At 30.4% G+C, this 17,959-nt stretch overlaps 1 protein-coding gene across 1 annotated transcript in view; it reads right to left on the bottom strand.

Annotated features, from left to right (window-relative positions):
• Positions 1-17,959, bottom strand: part of LOC123664162 (atrial natriuretic peptide receptor 1) — an 82,988-nt gene that overhangs the window by 25,414 nt on the left and 39,615 nt on the right. The window contains exons 8-9 of the mRNA XM_045598763.1: positions 13,392-13,530; positions 8,035-8,116 (exon numbers count right to left, since the gene is read on the bottom strand). Of these exons, the coding sequence (XP_045454719.1) occupies positions 8,035-8,116; positions 13,392-13,530 (221 nt within the window). The remainder of the gene's footprint in view (positions 1-8,034; positions 8,117-13,391; positions 13,531-17,959) is intronic.

The raw sequence follows: 17,959 nt of genomic DNA on the forward strand, positions 1-17,959 counted from the left end.
TCAATTTGTAAATTTTCTTGTTGTAACTGAATGTATTCTGGCGTAGTCAGAGCACGTCAATACTATAGTCTGATTTTTACAAACGAGTAGGTACTGAGTGCGTCTCTCGCACATTTCCGATATTGACAGAGTGATATGGGTCATTGATAGGGGTGGGGCCAAAGCCTTTGTTCTTGTTTTGAAATCGTAAGGGTCCTTTTATATTGAATACTTCTAAAATTTACTGTGGAGAAAATCAATTTTTTTTTATACATAAATAATCCTCCGGCCCGTTGGACCGACGATCTAACGTAAGATTGCCGGTGTAGGCTGAATGAGGATTGCGGAAAACCGGGATGTCTGGCGAGAACTTGGGGAGACCTATGTCCAGCAGTGGACTGCCATAGGCTGAAGTGATGATGATGGTATAAATAATTTCATAAATAAATAAAAATAAAACAATAGGGTTGGATATATACTAGTATATTTTATACACTAGAATTTGTTAATAAAATAATCATTATATAATTCTTGTAATCTTAAAAACTATCGTACTTTAACCAAATTAAGTACCAACCACGCTTCATTGGCATGCCATCTTAAGGAAAATTCAATAAACTTATTCCATACCTAAATATAAAGCTCTAATGAAATCACAGACCATTTCACTGCTAAATTCGTTAGCTTTATTGATAGAAAAGATCCTTCTGGTGCCGTCTTCTTTAATTAGACGCCATTTAACTGAAGACAGAACTGACGCAGGTCGGTCGGTGTCAATAACGACCGCAAATAGATCGTAAATAAATACGAAATGGATTACATAACATAAATTTTGACTAGGCCTTTGGCACAGTTTGTAGTGACCTTGCTTTTTGCTCCGCGGGTTATGGGTTCCCAACCCGATTGGGTGTAATATGTATATTTCTTTATATATTTAATATATGTATGTTTATCGAAAAAAAATGTAGCTATACCAATCCTTGCTTTAGGAAAAGATGACCGTGTGTGTATGTTGTAAATTTATTTATTTATAAAGGTTCTTCAAAAGTAGAGGTTATTAATAAGTTCAATAGATAGCTTCATCATTTATTTGCTAGTCTTGCTAGTTATATATAGCTTCATCATTTATTTGCTAGTCTGAATTACCAATATTTGAAATTCGAAGCGAGCCATACACATACATATACTATACATATATATTTGGTTAAGTTAAGCACGGCAGCTAAGTTATACACGGCCGTACGAGACGCCTTGGACAGAGACCGGTGGAGGCAAATCATCCGCTCCAGATGCAACCCTGATGCTGACCACGATCCTCAGACATGAGGGACCGACAAGAGAGAGATATATTTGGTGATAAGCTGTACTTGTTTATATAAAATTAATAAAAAAGTGCTAGTCTGACTCATACATAGAGGGTTCCGTACAAACAAAATTATTAAAAATATTTTTATTATATGATGTAACTAAAAATTTATGCTTTTCGTAATTTTTCCTTTATCTGTGCTATAGAAAGTTGCTTTGTACCAAATTTCAAGATTCTGAGTTTACGTGAAGTACCCTGTAGGTTTTGATTACCATGCGAGTGTCGAAAATTTGCAGCATAAACGACTGTATCTTTTGATTGCGTTGGCTTAGAAATTGACAGTAGAATTGAATATTTGATATGAATCCTGAGAAAAAGGGTCTTGACAGGCAGACGGACAACAAAGTGATCCTCTAAGGGTTCCGTTTTTCTTTTTGAGGCAAGGAACTCTAATAAAATAAAGCGGATTGAAATAAACGATTTAAATTCAGTATAAAATATTAAGTCGCTAAGCTACTCGCAATTTCAATAAGTGAATCATCATATTTATTACTCCATACCTTACATTATATGATATTGATTAATAACATCTCGTAATATTTGCTATAAAATCTATTAATTTACTAAAAAGTAACTCAACTTTGTCCTTTCTCTTACAAAATTCACCAAGAATCCCTAAAAAAAAAAACAATGATATAGAATATATACTCATTGGTAGACCATATTTTTTACTTGGTTTAAAAGACCCAGATATTGAATTGTATCTATGAATAAAAAATAAACTGTCAATCTAAATGAATGATTTTATTTATTTAGACTTCGACGTTTACATAAAAACAAAAATAAAAATTTACCCAAAAAGCTTGACCCCGTTTTTCGTTTGTATTTATATAAACAGGTTTGAGTTTGATTGGGCGCTAATTATTATTTATAAAAATGGGTATTTTTCTTTTGAACTGAAAATTAATTTGGTGATGGAAATATTTAAAACGTTTAATTAAAAAGCACTTTACTGAAATAAGCTGTATTTATTCGACCTTATGATAAAATCAGTTGACCTAATTGATAAAATTAATTACATTTCAAAATCCCCCTTTTAGTTAATAAAACCACATACAAACAACCAAATTTTATTCTAAGAATTGTCTGAACGTATTTACAAAAGTTTCTAAGATCACTCGTAATGTAACAAAGTCTGTTTTTTTTTGCTTCTGTGCAAAGCATCAAAAAAACATTGTCACGGTCTGAGTGGTTTGTGCTTGTATTAGTATTTTGAAGTTTGATTATTAGTTTGAAGCATTTATTTATATGACTTATACTACGAATATCTAGGATTTATACCGATATTTTTGATTAATTTGACTTGTAACATCCCACTGTAGGGCATAGGACTCTGTCCTCATATGGGAGAAGGGTCAGAGCTTAACCCTCCACGCTGCTTTAATACGGGTTGACGGATATATTTCCTACTATCCCATCAGGTGAATATGATAACATCAGGGAATGACAGATTTGCATGGTCTCCGAGGACACTCACATCGGAAACAATTATTTTAATAAATACAAATATTTATCCCAAGCGGGAATCAAACGCTGATATTTAGGGGCGTACACGGCACACATACACACACACACACACACACACGCACACACAAAGTATATTAGCTTGATGTAAAAGTCTAGATAAATTTAAATAGGTAGAAAATCTGTATCATAATTGAAAAAGAAAATTCAATGAGACTCCGAGTATATAACATATCTGTTGTTGTATAAATAAAGCTTTCAGGAGCTTTACATACCAACCGCATTCTTAGGAAACTAAGTTGTATATCTCGTGGAAAAATCTCGCTGCAACACGACTTTGCAGCCGTTGTTTCCATAAACCTTCTGTTTATATTACTGTTCACGGCGTTTCCTGTTTGTTCTACATTTTATTTGCCTACAGACTGAAAAATCAGTCATATCAACTTGAAAATAAAATAGGTCCTTGTGCACGGATTATTTCTAAAATTTCACTACTTTTAATATTAAACTTCAGAAAAAATGTAATTTATATCACCGAGTTCCATTTATTTCTTTTTAAATATATTTTGTAGATTTAAACTCTATTTAAAATGAAATAAATATTGAAAACAAACATTTAATAAAATAAGCTATAAATAAATAAAAGGCTGATAATGTAAAAAACGTTGAAATTGTTTTCCTGTGAACCTTTATTACACGAAATAACCTACAACTGATATGGGCCATTCGTTTCAGTTCGGGTTCAGACGTCTTTAGTATCGTAAAGGCAAATTCAATCACATTACCCAAATGTCTTTGTATATGTGACTGCTATCTGACTTACGTGTCCTTTTTTAGGCAGAGTGTATACTGAGATTTAGTACTGTAGCAGTCTGATTTCTCTCACGCTTAGGCAAATGCCTTTTCTAGGAAAGACAAAACTTTACACACATCGTTCCACTGTGGTTTGACAACCACCGATAGTGAAATTAACTTTTTTTTAATCTTAGGAAGAGAGAGATATAAAGAGAGGGAAAGAGATAGGAATAGAAAGAAAGAAAGAAACACATTTATTCGGAACATCACTCAAAAACGCAGACAGTTTTTACACAAAAAGATCACAGTTAAATAGACATAATAATAATTAATAAATAAGTACATATAGAAAAAAGAAATTTACAAGACCAGTAATATAGACTACAAAAAAACTATTACATCAAAAAAAAGTTACAAAAAAAAATAGAGAGAGAGAGATAGAGGGGATAGAGAAGTAATAAAAGTAAGTTACAAATTTATAGAAAAAGGGCAACGAATGTCTTCCTTGTTTGAATACTTGCCACTATAAGCTGCCTTTTAGTCGTTATTGGTTTGTTTTACTTTATATTTGCTATGAGAAGTGTGTTGTATTTGTAACCAACATCAGGGTCGACTTACATATACATATTATATCAAATAAGATATCACACTACCGTTTAGTATTAAACCATCCTGTGATGTCATTATTTATTATAACGATTATTGGATTATTTCGTTAAAGCGATACTGAATAAAATATAAGTATTACGCTTATTTTATTATATTTCACTATTCATATTTAATAACTTTCAGCAGCGTCTTCGGTGTGACGAAGCCAGCCCTGCGGTCACCAACCCGCCTGCCCAGCGTGTTTTTTTTTTTTTAATACGTAAAAGTGTTTTAATTATATGTATGCAAGAAGAAATAAATAAATAAAAATAAATAAATAAAAATAAATAAATAAAAGGACGATTAGGATTAGGAAACACCGTAATTATATTAGCGTGGTGACTATGGGCAAAACACATGAGTTCACGTTATTTTTGGCGTAAACTTGTGGAGGCCTAAGTCCAGCAGTGGACTGTATAGGCTGTAATGATGATGATTTAATAACTTTAAAGATTTTTTTCTGCAACTTACTGTCACATTGCCCCGTTAATGTCTGCTCAAAATATTTATAGCTACATTTTCGATACAAAGGTAATCTATTCTACACTTGGGTACAAGCGAATAAAATCAAATTCTTTAGTCGGAATCTCATTCTTACAAAAGTCGCTTTAACGACGCGTTAGGTTTTTTGCACTGGCAGATATTTGTTTTTGTATAAATATTTGTTCTTGATCTAAATGTATTTAACTGCTCTCCATCGGCAAAATCGCATCTTTTTAACCTGCTTGATTTTATTAAAATTTATTTCTTTTTAATTTTCATATACATAAATAATTAGTCATATTTAATACTCCGTAAGGCTGGAACGTTCATTAAATCTAAAATGAAGGCTAAGTGCCAAATCAGAGTGAAGCTACCGTCGTATAAGTGGTATCGATTATACAGAGCCCTCGTGTGCTAAAGCGATCCCAAAGCCTCTTGTGAACTCAGAAAATTCATAACCTTCTTAAGCTGAATCAAAGACAAAAATGCTAGTACACCACTGGACATATCACTAGATCCTTCATTTTAAGTGGGCATATTTGATTAAGGGATAATGGAACTGTATGTACATTAGTATATTATAAATATATTATTTCATTTCATAATTAATGGAAAATACGTAGTTGCTGTTAGTAAAATTCCTCTGGTTTCGACATAATTCATTGGAATATTTTTAACTGTAAAATTTTGTGATCGTCGGTGCTTTGACTTTTGGCAACCAAATATGATGCGGTGTCACTCGACCCATCACAAATTAGGTTCAATCCAATACTGTAATTCCACTTCTTATTTATTAACAGTCAATTAAAATAAGGAATTTCGTTATATTTAAAATTGCTCAGAAAAGTCTTCTCAAAAGAGATTTATTATTAATTACTTTAGAAAATAAGAACATTGATCACTCATCAATTGTGATATATAAGTTAAATATTTTAAAAAAACTCTGTTGATAAATGCAAAAAAAATACTGACTATGACATTGATTTACAATCAGTATTACATTATTTGAAGACAACTCTGGTTATAGGTAAAAATATAAAATACGTCGACGACTAAGCGGTTTGAGAAAGTTCAAGTATAAAATTAATCTTCAAAGATTTTCTTTAAAGCGTAATGTAGAAATATGAGCATTTCGATTGTGATTTTATGACCAAATTCGTAACTATAAAATATTCTATAAATTTCTACCTTTTTCTACTAAAATGTAAGACCCAAAGACTTTAGAGGAATATATATATATATATATATATATATAGATTCCTATATATCATTACATTTTTATTGTGGTGATAAATCACGGAAAACATAGTAGGTGCTAATACCTTTTGCCGTTCATTTTATGAATGATAAAGTAAAAAATAAGAATTTCTGATCAACTGGCTAACCCAGCGATATTTTAAGTGTCATATATCATCATCATCATCATTCCAGCCTATTGCAGTCCACTGCTGGACATAGGCCTCGACAAGTTCGCGCCAAAAATGCGCGAACTCATGTGTTTTGCCCATAGTCACCAGACTGGGCAGGTGGGTTGGTGACGTGGGTGGGTGCCGTATATATTATATATATATATATATATACTTTTATACAAAAAAGAAGCATCAGATTGGATGCAGTCGTTTAGAAGTGATGCACATTTTAAACAAAGTATGATTTTTAATATAGTTTATATCTATTTGTCTGCACTTTGCTTCAGATTTGGTTGCCCAATACTGCATCAGAAAGCACTTAAGACCGTCGATATCAAAGTTTACCATACACGACCGTTAACCCACAATGGAGCGATGTGATGATTTGAGCTCCGAACCAGAGTAAGTTAGCAGAACCTGGCAGAAGAATTAGAGGCGATTTTTGTTCAGTTAAATATAAACCTTTTTTATATTAAATATAGAAAAAATTAAGACAGATTCTAATATTTATGACCTTATTATAACTACACATTTAAATAATTATTTGATTTATTAATACTCATTATTAACAATAATTACTCAAAAAAGGTAACTCTAAAAGTAATTTTATCAACTAAATATAACAATAATGACAAGGGTATGTTATGAAGATGTTATAACTTTTTACGAGAGTTATAACTATTCAACCTTATTTGAATTGAACGTCATTAGAATAATTACAATGTTATTGTTATTCGTTACGAAACGCAGTTAAAATTATTATTAGAAATAAGAGAAATAAAAGAGTATTTTTGTTATATATCTATATATTAATACGTGAAGCAAAAACTTTGTACCCCATTTTACGGAAATTGTGCGGACGGAGGAGTATGAAATTTCGCACACTTATAGTTTATATAGAGAAGGAGTATAGGATGCTATTTTTTTTTAATTATGCAAAATAATACTAATAATAGTCAAACTTATAATTAAAATTAACTACGGGTCGAATTAAGACCACTGGGCGATCACTATTTATTTTATATAAAAGAATTTTAGGTTTTGTTATTTCCTTGATGAACTTTAATTTAATGATGTCTCGTAATTTTTAACTGAGGCTAGGCGTCTTCAAATTATGTACCACATTGTTTTGCTCGTACATTAACTATTAAATGTACCAGAAGTCATTTTGTAACTAAATAAATATTTTTTTCTCAGTTATATTTAGATTTTGTTGAATGGTGTTATGTTATAGTTTCAGAGGTATAAAAATAATGTGCAAAAAGCGCCATACTGGCAACACACTTTTTGATTGCAGTCAGTTTAGTAGTTTAGTTTTAGATCCGACTTTTTAACTTAAATTAGTGTGTAAGCTAAAAAAGTGTCAAACTAAGAGTTTGTATAAAGGTTTCTTCTGATATTCCATTCTCTACAAATTTTATGTCTCATAATTTTTATACCCTTAACGGTATTTAAGAAAGAGGAACGCAAAATTTGAGAGCAGCATCGGTGATGTTTGCTACGTAGAAGTTAATACGTCAAAAAATTAAATTATGATTTAATGAATTTAGGATTATGCAATTAATAAGCCCTTAGATATTTCTTAACTATCTGCAGAGTGAAATTACTTCAAGAAGAGAACTTTGTTTAAATCTGATATATTTATTTATTTATTTATTTATTTATTTATTTATTTATTTATTTATTTATTTATTTATTTATTTATTTATTTATTTATTTATTTATTTATTTATTTATTTATTTATTTATTTATTTATTTATTTATTTATTTATTCATTTATTTATTGTTTTATTTATTTATTGATTTATTAAGCATTATTGCACACACAAAAAGAAGCTGCTAAATATTTGGTTGCTAAAGTATAAAAATATATAAAACAGTTATCATACCTGTATATAAATACTGATAGAATCGCCAATATAACAACGAAGGAACTCAGCACTATGCTCAATATCGCGTACACAGGAAGAGCTGAAACAAATCGTTATGTTAGTATACAACTATCAAATTTTTTCGGTACTACTAAGGTGGTATACATGGGTATGGTCGGCCTGATAGTAAGCGGTCACCACAGCCTATGGCCGGAGATGACAGGTGACATTACCCAAGATAACTGGCCAACTTAATCTCTACAGGAACTCGACACTACTTGAGAACATTATTATATTGAGATATACACTACAAACTAAACTTCATAATTTTATTGGTTTATCATACGAAAATATCAACGAATCTTTCGATGTTTTAAAATATTTTGCCGAAAAACACCTTTCATTTCTCAATTTCAAACATAATCCTGAAAAATATTATTAACAGAGCAAAATTTTTGGAGCCGTTTCCAATAATTCATTCCTCCTAATATTGAATTTTTCTTTTTTACTCGTACATACAAATATTTTTCATTTCGGGAAATAAGACGATACAATATAGTAAAGTGTAAGAACATCGTAAAAAATAAGTGCCTGTAATTTAATAAAATCGTATCTGGGTCATCGGTACATATGTATTATCTATATCTATAAATAAAATAAAATATATATAAATATATACTAATAAATAAAATGCGAGTGTCTGTTAGTAATATTAAACTAAATGCTTTATACTAAACTCATATATACACGGTACATATACCAAAATAACATTTTTGTATAATTTTAGTCTGTTTGTTTATTCCGGCTAATCTCTGAAACGGCTGAACCAATTTTGACAAAACTTTCAATAGCAGATAGCTGGTGTAATAAGGAGTAACTTAGGCTACTTTTAGTTTAGAATTTTTTTATAACTCTGCGAACTGAACAATAACTATTTTGTTAAATTCCACGCGGACAAAGTCGCGGGCACAGCTAGTTTTAAATAAATATCGACTTTCGTTTACTTCAAATATTGACAGGAAGTAAAAATGTAATAAAACAGTATTTACATCCTTTCACTGGTATTTCCATCATACGAAAACATCACAAAATATTAATAAAACAAGAAAAGCTAACATATTTTAAGTAACAAGCTATAAACAAACCCTAACGGAACCCTATATGGAACCCAAATGATAAAGCGTATTTTAATAACTTTGGGAATGATAAAGTACTTAATCTTTATTATTAATACTAATTTATTGTTACATACGTGCAGTACACACATAGTTCTAAAACAGTGCTAAAATTTATATTTTTATGATAATTAAAAAAAAAAAACTCAAATATAATTTTTAATACTGAAAATCTTAATTTAAATGTTTTTTTTTTTTTTAAATTAAATATGCATTTTAAATAATAAACCTTCTGTCTACAGTGACAAATATAAATAAATATATATATATTTAAATTTAATTATATATTTAAATTAAACATTTGTTAACAATATAAGTTACGCTGACGACATGGTGCTGCTGAGCCCCTCAATCAAAGCCCGTAGAAAATTATAAGGGATCCGTGAGAGGTATGCAGTGGCTCATGGCCTTAGGTATAATCGCGAAAAGAGCGAAATGCTTGTCTTTAAAGCAGGTAATAAATGTTATCCCACAGTACCGTCGGTAACAATAAGTGGCACTTCGCTTAAAATAGTAACAAAGTTCAAGTACTTGGGGCATTGGGTGAATGCTGACCAGAGCGATGATATGGACATGGAACGGGAACGTAGGGCGCTAGCAGTAAGAAGTAACATGCTTATCCACAGGTTTGCAAAGTGCACAAATGAAGTTAAAATAACTCTATTCAGAGCATACTGCCAATCTTTTTACACTTGCAGTCTGTGAATTAAATATACCAAGAGGGCCTACAGCGTCCTGCGTGTCCAGTATAATAATGCGTTTAGGGCGCTGTTGGGGCTCCCGCGACACTGCAGTGCCTCGGGGATGTTCGCAGAGGAGCATACAGATGGCTTTCAGGCAATTATGCGTAAGCGTGTGGCATCTCTGTGGAGGCGGATACGCGCGAGCACAAACAGCATTCTGCGTACAGTTGCAGACCGATGTGATGGATCCATAATAAAGCATTGGATCACCATGCCTGTTATGCCGTCGGACCGAGCCGCTAAATAAATTAATAACATTAGCATGATAGGTACATACGATATGGATAAAAGCCACGAAGAGTGAAAGGAGGATTGAATGATATTGATTAATTTGATATATATATTTTCTAATGTCTATTTTGTATTTTGTGTTTTAATTCATTGTATTTAACTCCTTAATTACTAATTGTTAATAATGATAATGAAATGGTAAATAAATTAATAATTAAATTATAATTCACATTAATATAATATTAAAAAAAAGGTATGCACATTTTAGTTGTTTTAAAATTATTATTATTATTAAAAAACATTATTATAGTTATTGTTAATTCAAAATTTATTAAAATGTAATTTTTTAATTATTTAAATGTAATTGTACTAACATTAGATTATAAGCAACATTGTTACTAACACTATATGGGCTAGTCCCGAAATAAAGATTATTATTATTATTATTAAATATTAAAAAGTCGTTATATCAAACGACTGCGTAAACAAGCGGTAGATTGTTATGAATGAAAATTTCTTTTGAAGATTTATTTCAAAATACTCGATCTAATGTTTAATTATGGAGATCAAATTGATGATTTTATTACTAGCAGAATGTTTAAAAATAGACTTTAAGAAAACATAAGAATATTCTTAGTATGGTCTTTGATCTTAACTAAGTATCATGACTTATGTCGTAGAGAATCAGGGTCGAAAGACAAGAAATCAAGAGAATTTAAAATATGTTTTCATTTACTATACTTGTATTATATATACTTAAAATAATACATATGTATAGACTAATATAATATGTAATATTAGACATTATTGAACTGCCTAAAGAACTACAAGGAAAGTACAAAAGTACGCAAAGTAATCAAATCACGCTTCAAAAAATACTTTTATCAAAACAACCCGCATGAACTAAATGACTCTATATATGATCAACCCGTGAGGTTTTCGTGGTACTAAAATTTCTAACATATTATGTAATTTTTATATACTGAGCAATAAATTAAAAAAAAAATCTGTGGCATAGCTAAAGCACCTTCAAGTTAGAAGAAGCACGTTAAAGTCGGATAATAAAGTATTACGTATACTTCATTACGTATTCATATTAAACAGAAAACGTTATATTCTATCAAACCTCTACTGTATACCGTACAGTTAATATTAAGAAGCAGTAACAAACTTAAACTATTTAAAGGTATAAAAAATACTAACAGGTTTCTTAGACGATATTAAAAAAGTTAATATTTTAATAAAAAATGTAATCCTAAATGTGGTTTAATACATTACAATAAATACATGACATATTACATACATATGTATATTTAAATATTTTGATCTAAATTACAAGTAATAAATGAAGTATTGTATTCTTTATAGAAATTATAAATTATTATCTTTGATTTTTGTAGAGATTAAAGTAATTTCCAAAGTTCTCAAAACGTTAACGTTATAATACAAAAATGTCGCTATAACAATTCGTAACTGACATACATTATCAAAAGATTGAAAACAATACTAAATTTCTAGCACTTACAGTTGTCAGGGCAAAGAGACCCATCAAAGCCACACTTAGGAGTATCTGGAGGGGGTGTGGTCCTTCCTTCCGCCCAGTAGATGGGTCGATTTTCTACGAATTGTAGAGATGAATTCGAAAGAGGTGAAGAAAGAATTTGAAAGAGGCGATTTCGAGTAAAATACGAGATTGTTTTCATATATTTCTTACAAAAATTTATATTTTAACTAAAATTACTAGAATTTGTTAAATTAGAAAAATCTTTTCATAATAGGAGCGGGGGAAAATCAACATTTGCCAAAATAATTTTATAAGTACTACTTAATTCTTATCACATTATTCTCGGTATACGATCATAGCTTTTTTAGTAAAATATGAGTAAATAATATAAACACGTAAATAAATTAATAATTAAATTATAATTCACATTAATATAATATTAAAAAAAAGGTATGCACATTTTAGTTGTTTTAAAATTATTATTATTATTAAAAAACATTATTATAGTTATTGTTAATTCAAAATTTATTAAAATGTAATTTTTTAATTATTTAAATGTAATTGTACTAACATTAGATTATAAGCAACATTGTTACTAACACTATATGGGCTAGTCCCGAAATAAAGATTATTATTATTATTATTAAATATTAAAAAGTCGTTATATCAAACGACTGCGTAAACAAGCGGTAGATTGTTATGAATGAAAATTTCTTTTGAAGATTTATTTCAAAATACTCGATCTAATGTTTAATTATGGAGATCAAATTGATGATTTTATTACTAGCAGAATGTTTAAAAATAGACTTTAAGAAAACATAAGAATATTCTTAGTATGGTCTTTGATCTTAACTAAGTATCATGACTTATGTCGTAGAGAATCAGGGTCGAAAGACAAGAAATCAAGAGAATTTAAAATATGTTTTCATTTACTATACTTGTATTATATATACTTAAAATAATACATATGTATAGACTAATATAATATGTAATATTAGACATTATTGAACTGCCTAAAGAACTACAAGGAAAGTACAAAAGTACGCAAAGTAATCAAATCACGCTTCAAAAAATACTTTTATCAAAACAACCCGCATGAACTAAATGACTCTATATATGATCAACCCGTGAGGTTTTCGTGGTACTAAAATTTCTAACATATTATGTAATTTTTATATACTGAGCAATAAATTAAAAAAAAAATCTGTGGCATAGCTAAAGCACCTTCAAGTTAGAAGAAGCACGTTAAAGTCGGATAATAAAGTATTACGTATACTTCATTACGTATTCATATTAAACAGAAAACGTTATATTCTATCAAACCTCTACTGTATACCGTACAGTTAATATTAAGAAGCAGTAACAAACTTAAACTATTTAAAGGTATAAAAAATACTAACAGGTTTCTTAGACGATATTAAAAAAGTTAATATTTTAATAAAAAATGTAATCCTAAATGTGGTTTAATACATTACAATAAATACATGACATATTACATACATATGTATATTTAAATATTTTGATCTAAATTACAAGTAATAAATGAAGTATTGTATTCTTTATAGAAATTATAAATTATTATCTTTGATTTTTGTAGAGATTAAAGTAATTTCCAAAGTTCTCAAAACGTTAACGTTATAATACAAAAATGTCGCTATAACAATTCGTAACTGACATACATTATCAAAAGATTGAAAACAATACTAAATTTCTAGCACTTACAGTTGTCAGGGCAAAGAGACCCATCAAAGCCACACTTAGGAGTATCTGGAGGGGGTGTGGTCCTTCCTCCCGCCCAGTAGATGGGTCGATTTTCTACGAATTGTAGAGATGAATTCGCGGCTACGTACGTTGCAACTACCTGAAATAAAAGCTTTGTTAAACAAATAAATATAGAAGGTATATATTATATATTGGCGAAATTTTCTTCACTCCTCTTCAACTCCCATAACATAACAAATTGAGACAGTTAAACATGATATTTTCATTAATTTATATTTTCATTTACTATTGGTATTAAAATATCTCTTTACCAGATACGAAACGATAAAGATACAATTAAATTACAGAAGAGAAACAAAAACTTACAACCCTCAGATGACATATATTAGCAATTTCCCTTTTTATATTGGTTATAACGAGACCGGGAGCCAATGGACCGTTTTTTTTGTCGAAATAACTTTATTTATTTGCCGTAAAGTATAGAGAAAAATTGGACGTAAATATTTCCAAATATTGTTTATCGAAATATCCGTAGACATTAAATTTTATCGAAGATTGAGTTGATGATTATAACTACACAATGACTGCAACATTTTTTGATGAGATAAAAATAATACAAGAACTTTGTGTGTGGAACATTATAACTTTGTTTTTCTCCATAAAAGAAATTGTATAAAATAAATACTAAAATCTGAAATCTGTAGTGACAATTATTTGTCAAAAAATAACAATAAAATAAAAGTATCGTAATCGCTGTTTTATCATAAAATATAAAATCAAATATATCTATAAGAAATATACTATTACGCTAACACTCGCATAATATTTCAAATGCTTATTAAATAACTAAGAGATATTAGGAACGTGAGCTAAATATTATACCCGTGAGTAGGTCTCAGAAAAATTAATAAATTCAGCATTTAATCTGAATCAAAAGCTAAGAAAGGATATTAACAGAGCCATCTGGATATCCTAAAAAATTATGATTAAGAACAAGGTTAAATTCAGTTCTCGTCGTGCATTTATACGCATCACTCATACGTATCACTTCGTTAGCTAAATTTTGTGTTCCTTAAGTACTAACAAACTATAATTAAGAAAACTAAGTGCGATCGTTGCAATTGAAATAAAACCACATTTAGACCGGATCTAGAATGCAATCAGACAAAAATACCTAGGACTTATAACTAATGATGATGATAAACTAAAATGGACTGAACATATTAATCACGTATGTGATAAGCTGAGTACTACATTGGCTAAAATAACTATAATTGAAAAAAAAATCATATAACATTCTATCAAACCCAAGTACAACTTTAGGCGAAGCAACCCCATTTTACGGTCATAGTAGCTGAGGTAGGACGATCTACGTACCGTGCCTCGAAGTGCACGAACACAAGCCATTCAATAGCCATCGTTACTCATGACCGATAAAGTAAAAAAAATACATTTTGACATAAAATTATAAAATGTACACACGTAACACACAGTAACGCGAAAAAAATTATATAGTACCAAGAGAAATATTTGTAAAATATTACATCTAATCTGAAATATTGTTCCATGAGCAGTCCCATGTTTTCATAAAAATAACGAATTATAATCATCATCACTTCAGCCTATCGCAGTCCACTGCTGGACATAGGCCTCCACAAGTTGGCGCCAAAAATGGCGTGAACTCATGTGTGTTGCCCATAGTCACCACGCTGGGCAGGCGGATTGGTGACTTTGTCGCACCAAAGACGCTGCTGCCCGTCTTCGGCGTGTATATTTCAAAACCAGCCGTGGGGTGGTTGTCCCGCCGTCGGTCGGCTTTTTGAGTTCCAAAGTGGTAGTGGAACTGTGTTATCCCTTAGTCACCTCTTACGACACCCACGGGAAGAGAAGGGGTGGCTATATTCTTCATTGCCGTAACCACACAGCACATTATAATGTGTGAATAGTATTATATAAGTTTTCATGAAAAGATTCCGTTAAAAAGGAATCCTTTACATATCTTGATGATTTTATTTTCGTCCTAAAATCAAACTCTATGTACGCGACGTTTGAGTTGATTTTTCGTCACTTACATAACACTTGCAATGCACTTAATCTCCCTTTTGAATCTCAGCAGTCTTCTAAAAAGCAACTCGAATGGAAACAACAATGTTAGGTATTTTTAGCGTTTACGTTTTAATTAAGATATTAATCTTCTTGTCCATTTTCACCAAAAGATGTTTGTTTCAAAGAGAACTCTTAAATGAGCTTTTTTAAAATCCTTAATCCCTTTTACAACTTAATTAAAGATAGCCTCTGTAGTTTTGTACAGTTGACCTTGATTGACCTTTAAGTTTACTGATACGCTCTTGTAAGTTCTAGTACGATCTTTTAATACCTACAATTTTCTATAATTGTATATTTATAAATGCAATTTAAAGATGGGGGAGATTGTGGCATATACGAAGATATTAATCTATACATATAATAAAATGGTAGGAAAGTCAAAACTGTACATTGAATATCTTTTTAAAAGAATACTTGGGGTGTGATCTACAATCGATACCGAAGCCAAAAATATAGTTTTTAGAATTTTTGTCTGTTTGTCGGTATGTATGTCCGAGATAAACTCAAAAAGTACTGCATGGATTTACTTCAAATTTGGCACGAATATTATTAAGAAGCCGGGTCAACATATAGGCTACATATAATCACGCTATCACCTACGGGGAACGAGCAGTGAACCTTTATTTCTTTAACGCATTCTGTAACAAAGTGTAATCTAACGACGCATATTTGCATTTTGTTATTATTATGTTAGTAACCATGCTATAAGCTAGCTTCACACTATAAATAAAGATATTCGGTAGTATATTTAGTATCAGCATTGCACCCGTGCGAAGCCGGGGCGAGTCGCTAGTACAAGATAAGGACAACACAACAACCGCTCTGGTTTAATAGTGCATGTGCCACGAATGTGCCTAAATATCGGAGATTTGCGGGTTCGATTTCCACTCGGGATGAATATTTATATTTGTACAAATATATCTTTCCGGTTTGGATGTCTGTCCGTGTGGGTCTCACCGTGTCTCGGAAAGCATGTTAAATTGTTGGTTCCGGCTAATATCATATGCACGTGATCGTTACTCATATAGGGTATAAACATATTCGCAATACCCACAGTAGAGAAGCATGGTAGATTAAGCTCCGATTCCTCTCTAACATGGAGAAAGAGGCGATTTCGAGTAAAATACGAGATTGTTTTCATATATTTCTTACAAAAATTTATATTTTAACTAAAATTACTAGAATTTGTTAAATTAGAAAAATCTTTTCATAATAGGAGCGGGGGAAAATCAACATTTGCCAAAATAATTTTATAAGTACTACTTAATTCTTATCACATTATTCTCGGTATACGATCATAGCTTTTTTAGTAAAATATGAGTAAATAATATAAACACGTAAACAGGAATAGACAGAAGAACATGCATATACAGAAGATCTAGCATATACACCTATTTTCATGTCGATAATTGTTAATAACCTGAATAAATTTTCAAAACAAAAGAAAAGCTTTGCATTTCTAAGCTGCCCATAAGTGGCAGTGGGCTGGTCATCTGTGTCGCAGGACCGATGGCCGTTGGAGTAGATGGGTCCTAGAGTGGAGACCGCGTCTTGGCAAACGCAGTGTGGGACGTCCTCCGGCCCGTTGGACCGACGATCTACGTAAGATTGCCGGTGTAGGCTGGATGAGGATTATCAAAGATTACTCCAAAAGTTATGATCAGATCTCGATTAAATTTAAATGTGACCACATGATAAACATCGGCGTTTTATTAAATTAAAAATCATCAAAATCGGTACATCCAGTAAAAAGTTATACAGATTTCTGAGTTTCCCTCGATTTAAATGATTATAATTAATATATTCCCCTGAAAAGATTATAATTGATGTATTAAGTAAAAACTTACACATTTCACATTTCTATAAAATAAATTTTAATAAAGCTAAATAAAATTGAAAAGATAAACAACATTTTTAATAGAATAGCCTGTTTGTAGGCATATTATCTTTGATTATACTTTACAATAATAGAGTGGGATTAGGTTTCCAATTATAAGTTTATAATTTAAAATATTAGGACGAAAATATAAACTCAAGCAACAGAGTTCTGGATAAGCTAATTATCACAGACTGAATTAATTTAATTTTTAGGAAAAATTACAATTTCAAGTTATATGGATTATGTCAGTATAAAATATTACCTTTATGTTATCGGTTATTTTAACTAAAAATACTCCTTTAGAATGAGAGTATTTAATGATATAACGTGTATTTAAAGGATCTCTTAAGTATAACATCTCTGCTAACTTTTCAAATTCTTCCTAATTAGGTACAAAAGTCATTATGAAGTGTAGTAATAGATAGTATTTTTCACTTTACATGAATAAAATGGTATTGAAAGTATTTTTTAATCAACTATTAATTATAACTAGTGAAACGTATACGAATTCTTGACGTTTTAGGATAATTCGAATTCGTAGAAGTCGTAGACACAGGTCGTAGAAGATCGAAGTATTAATATC

The sequence above is a fragment of the Melitaea cinxia genome, chromosome 21 (assembly GCF_905220565.1).
Source record: "Melitaea cinxia chromosome 21, ilMelCinx1.1, whole genome shotgun sequence".
In the NCBI taxonomy this organism is placed as follows: domain Eukaryota; kingdom Metazoa; phylum Arthropoda; class Insecta; order Lepidoptera; family Nymphalidae; genus Melitaea; species Melitaea cinxia.